The 4,581-nt window shown below is 39.3% G+C and overlaps 1 protein-coding gene across 1 annotated transcript; it reads left to right on the top strand.

Moving 5' to 3' along the window:
- Positions 1-951: 951 nt before the first annotated feature.
- Positions 952-4,237, top strand: LOC134293498 (acrosomal protein SP-10-like). Its single transcript, XM_062961217.1, has 3 exons — positions 952-1,136; positions 2,892-3,011; positions 3,886-4,237. The coding sequence occupies exons 1-3, from the start codon at positions 1,085-1,087 to the stop codon at positions 4,026-4,028; spliced, it is 315 nt and encodes a 104-aa protein (XP_062817287.1). The 5' UTR covers positions 952-1,084; the 3' UTR covers positions 4,029-4,237.
- Positions 4,238-4,581: the final 344 nt, after the last annotated feature.

The raw sequence follows: 4,581 nt of genomic DNA, 5'->3' as shown, positions 1-4,581 counted from the left end.
TATTGTTGGAATGCAACTCCCATCAGCCCTAGGCAGCAGCCAATGGCGAGGAATACCAGGAGTTACAGTCTTAATGCATGGTGGGTCACATTATTCACACTCTATGAATCCATTGCTGATACTCGCTCATTTGTAGCTGCTCTATTGCTATGTTTTCCTGGCAAGACTCTGGCATCTCCTACTTATAACCATTATGCACAAGCCTAAATTCAGTTGGTATTCCCAACTAGAGCAGATTCATAGAATCCGTGAGATTTACCTATGTGTTGACTCCCCATTCAAGACCTGATTCCATGCATCTACTAAGCAAGATTGATTTTTTTTTTTTCGTGTCAGGAGTGACTTGAGAAACTGCAAGTGGCTTCTGGTGTGAGAGAATTGGCTGTCTGCAAGAACGTTGCCCAGGGGATGCCTGGATGTTTTAATGTTTTTACCTTCCTTGTGGGTGGCTTCTCTCATGTCCCCACATGGAGCTAGAGTTGATAGAAGAAGCTCATCGGGACTCTCCCCGGGTTAGATTCAAACCAGCAACCTTTGGGTCAGCAACCCAACCTTCAAGTCATCAGTCCTGCCAGCATAAGGGTTTAACCCACTGCGCCACTGGGGCTCCACTAAACAAGGTGAGTCACAGGCTCCCAAATGGAGGAACTTTCTGTTCTGAATTACAAAAACTACATGTCATCTATTACTAATAGTACATCTCGCTATTAGTCTTTCCAGAGCATTCTGTACTCCTTCTGTTCCTTTTCTTTTAACGATAATTCCAACAATACTTATTCTGTGGTTCATTAAAGACAGCTCCCTGATTTACCTCCCAAAACCGAATCATTCAACTGAGCATGAAATATTCTACCCTTACTCTTTGACATCCGGGTAAGATTGTATTTATTGCAATAATATTACCAATGAGGAAGCCCATTATGCTTCTGTCCTGCCGACGCTTCCTGATAGGAAAAGCTTTAAATTTGTCTTTGAACTGACCCTTCAAAGTTTTGTGAAGAGTTCGTTCATATTTTCTCTGTACTCTGTTGACAAGATTTCTACTCTCCCCATAAAATCTGCATTTACTGGGCTGGAAGAAAAGATGGAGAGAGTTATGCTTGCCATCATCTGCCTCATGCTTTGCTGTGGCCTTGGTAAGTAAGTAGCATGAAATAAATCATTGATGATATTGCAGGAGGTCTGTATGTGAGGCTCAAGTTTTCAATACAAGCCACTTAAGTGTCAAACTCTGCTAGGCCTGTGTATAATCCCAAAGGTTGCAGCACAATCCCTTTCCCTTGACTCAATTGTAAAATGCCCAGTTACGTAAAATGTAAATTGGAGTTTGCATTTGATGAAGCTGTATTTCAAATGCAGCAAGGATTAAATACTTAAGGTGGAAGTGGTGCTTGAACAGAGGTGGAAGTGAAAGCATTGGAATGTCTCAAAAGTGGCCAGACTGATCATCCAATGTGACTGGGGTCAATACAAGTTATAAATGGAGATATATAAAAAATACAGGGTTCTGATTTCAACTGGCCGGTTGTAGTAATCTAACAACAATCGATCTTGACCAACATGGTCAACAGATAATGTGGGAGGGTTTTGTTTTTGGAGGAGTTGACCCTAGATTTTGGGAATTAAAGTTCATCAGCATCCAGAGAGCACTCTGAACCTACCAGATGATGGATCTGGACCAAACTTGGCATATACCAACATGACAAACTTTGAATACTGGCGAGGTTTGGGGGAAAATGATTCACAGTTTGGGGGGATTGTACCCTGTTTCCCCAAAAATAAGACAGTGTCTTATATTAATTTTTGCTCCCAAAGATGCACTATGTCTTATTTTCAAGGGATGTCTTATTTTTCCACAAATTCACATTTATGGTTGAATTTTTAAAAATGAAAATTTATTATCTACTGTACAGTAGTTGTCATCACAAAATAGCATAACCAAACTGGGAATCCTTTCAAGAATTTCTATATTATATTTGATTGCTATACCGTTTTTAAATTACTGTTTTAAATTTCTGTTCGTATGTAAATTTATGTTGTTGTTGGGCTTGTCCCTGTGTAAGCTACCCTGAGTCCCTTCTGGGAGATGGAGGTGGGATACAAGAATAAAGTTTTATTATTATTATTATTATTATTATTATTATTATTATTATTATTATTATTATTATTTCTTGTTACTACCTTTATTTCCATGTACAACAATCTATGGTATGTACATTTACCGATTCTGCATGCTTCCAAACAAAAACTTTACTAGGTCTTACTTTTGGGGGAGGCCTTATATTTAGCTATTCAGCAAAACCTCTACTAGGTCTTATTTTCTGGGGATGTCTTATTTTCAGGGAAACAGGGTAGTTCACCTACAGTCAAAGAACACTGCAAACCCAACCGGCGATGGATCTGGACCAAACTTGGCACACAATATTGCCAACAGAAAATACTGGTGGGGTTTGTGGGTAATTTACCATGATTTTGGGAGTTGTATTTCACACACATCCTTTCTAATAGGAGCATTTGTAAGAAAACAAAAGCAAAGACTGATTTTTCTAATAAATAGCATTACAAATTACCAGACCCAGGCATCACGAGTTACCTAAATTAATATATAAGAAAAATGAAAATACGTTTTTGGGTGACTTCCAGAGAGCACTGTGACTCCCATAGATGGCAGATCTGGACCAAACTCGGCACACAGATCCCCATAACCAAGAGAAAATACTAAACACCTAACCAATAATGGATCTTGATCAAACTTGGCACACATACACACACCGCAACATGGCCAATTTGAAATGCTGGTGAATAAATAGCATTACAAAACCTCTAACCCAGGCATCACCAAATACTTAAGTTAGTACATTTTATAAAACCAATTTTACTGTTTGTTGCAGGTGAGGCTCTCCTTTGCTATAGCTGTAAAATGTTTAAGCCTGGAGGATCGTGTATGCACACTGAAGGGTTTTGTATAGCTAAAAAACAAAATCAATGCAAGCAAGTTCACATCTATAAAGGTACGTCTGTCTCCAAAGTAGTCTTTGGCCATAATAATTTCAGGCAGTGACTCTCTTTATTGCGTGCTGATGTTTTGGATCTTGGAGCTCAATAACAGAGATGGCACGTACTACATTCTTCTGATGCTTCTTGAGAAAACAAAGGTTAGCAATGCCAAATGTTCTTTAACCGTGCCCAAGGAAGCTTCTTGATCCATCCAATGGCAAAAGAAAATGAGATGAAATTCACAGCTTTCCACCCATTTAGCCTGATCTGATTTTTAAAAACACATTACAAAAGTTGGTAAGTTCTAGAGCTCTTTGTGCCATTTCAGAATCCTTCAAAGCTCAGGAATGGAGTGCGACAGATGTCATGGAGAAGCAACATAAATGGAATGGGGAAGGCCTTGCTGTCAAACAGGTCTCAAAGCACACCCCCAAACCACATAGAGCTTCCAGTTTCCATACTCCTTTGTTCAGACCTGCTGCAATTTTATTTTATATATAATATGCTCCACATATAGGTTAAACAGATAAGGTGATAAAATGGGACCTTGTCTGACTTCTTTGTCAAATAGAAACTATTGTTTTCCTCCATATTCTGTCCTGACGATGGCCTTATCATGCAATGATTTCCTTGTTGGCCATGATGCACGGTCACTCTTTGATTTCTCGGATTTTATGGAACATATATTTGTTCCTTCTCTTTGGTTAACTTATTCTGTTTCTCTGCACTGATTATTATTTTGGTCCTATTTTGTTTTGTTTTGACTAGTACCTAGGTATGAAGCATGCAGAGTCACAAATGCATTTTAAATATCTCTTTAGTGTTAATGGGGGTCTGTGAAAGGCAAGCTGGACATGCTAACGCTGTTCTTTGCCTTCTTTTCTACAGCGGCTGTAAGGAATTTCTACAGGTATGGGTGCACTTTGCCAGAAGACAAATGTGGCACCAAGAAAGTGGATCCAAGCTGGGGTACCGTGGTAACCAAATGTTGCAAAAGCAAAAACTACTGCAATGACCCCAAACCTGAGTAATTCAGAACCTCCCCATGACTGGAAGTTGAGCATGGCCTCCAGACGCCAGAAGTGGAAAAAGGGGAAGCTCTTTACCTTATCTGTGCCATTGTATGTCATTGTTCATGTAAAAAGACATTGAAGGTTTGCCTTTTATGTATTGTAATTGCTCTGAGTCCCTCCAGGGAGATAAAGCGGAATATAAATAAAGTGTATTATTATTATTATTATTATTATTATTATTATTATTATTATTATTATTATAATATTATGACACAGCAAACAAGATAGATATGCTGGATTTCATATCGCAAAATCACAAGTCGAACACTTCCCAAGTGTCTAGGACTGTGTGATGTATTTTCGGAGGATGCGTGCAGATCCCAGCAGGGTGGCCTTTTGCAGTTGGCAGATCGTGATTTTGTCAATGTCTATTGTTTCCAAATACTGGCTGAGATCTTTTGGCACGGCACCCAATGTGCCGATCACCACCGGGACCACCTGCACTGGTTTCTGCCAGAGTCTTTGAAGTTCAATCTTGAGGTCCTGATAGCGGCTGAGTTTTTCCTGTTGT

Source organism: Anolis carolinensis, unplaced genomic scaffold (assembly GCF_035594765.1).
Source record: "Anolis carolinensis isolate JA03-04 unplaced genomic scaffold, rAnoCar3.1.pri scaffold_8, whole genome shotgun sequence".
Classification (NCBI taxonomy): domain Eukaryota; kingdom Metazoa; phylum Chordata; class Lepidosauria; order Squamata; family Dactyloidae; genus Anolis; species Anolis carolinensis.
The sequence above is the reverse complement of the archived record's forward strand: the minus strand, read 5'-3'. Positions and strand labels throughout refer to the sequence as shown.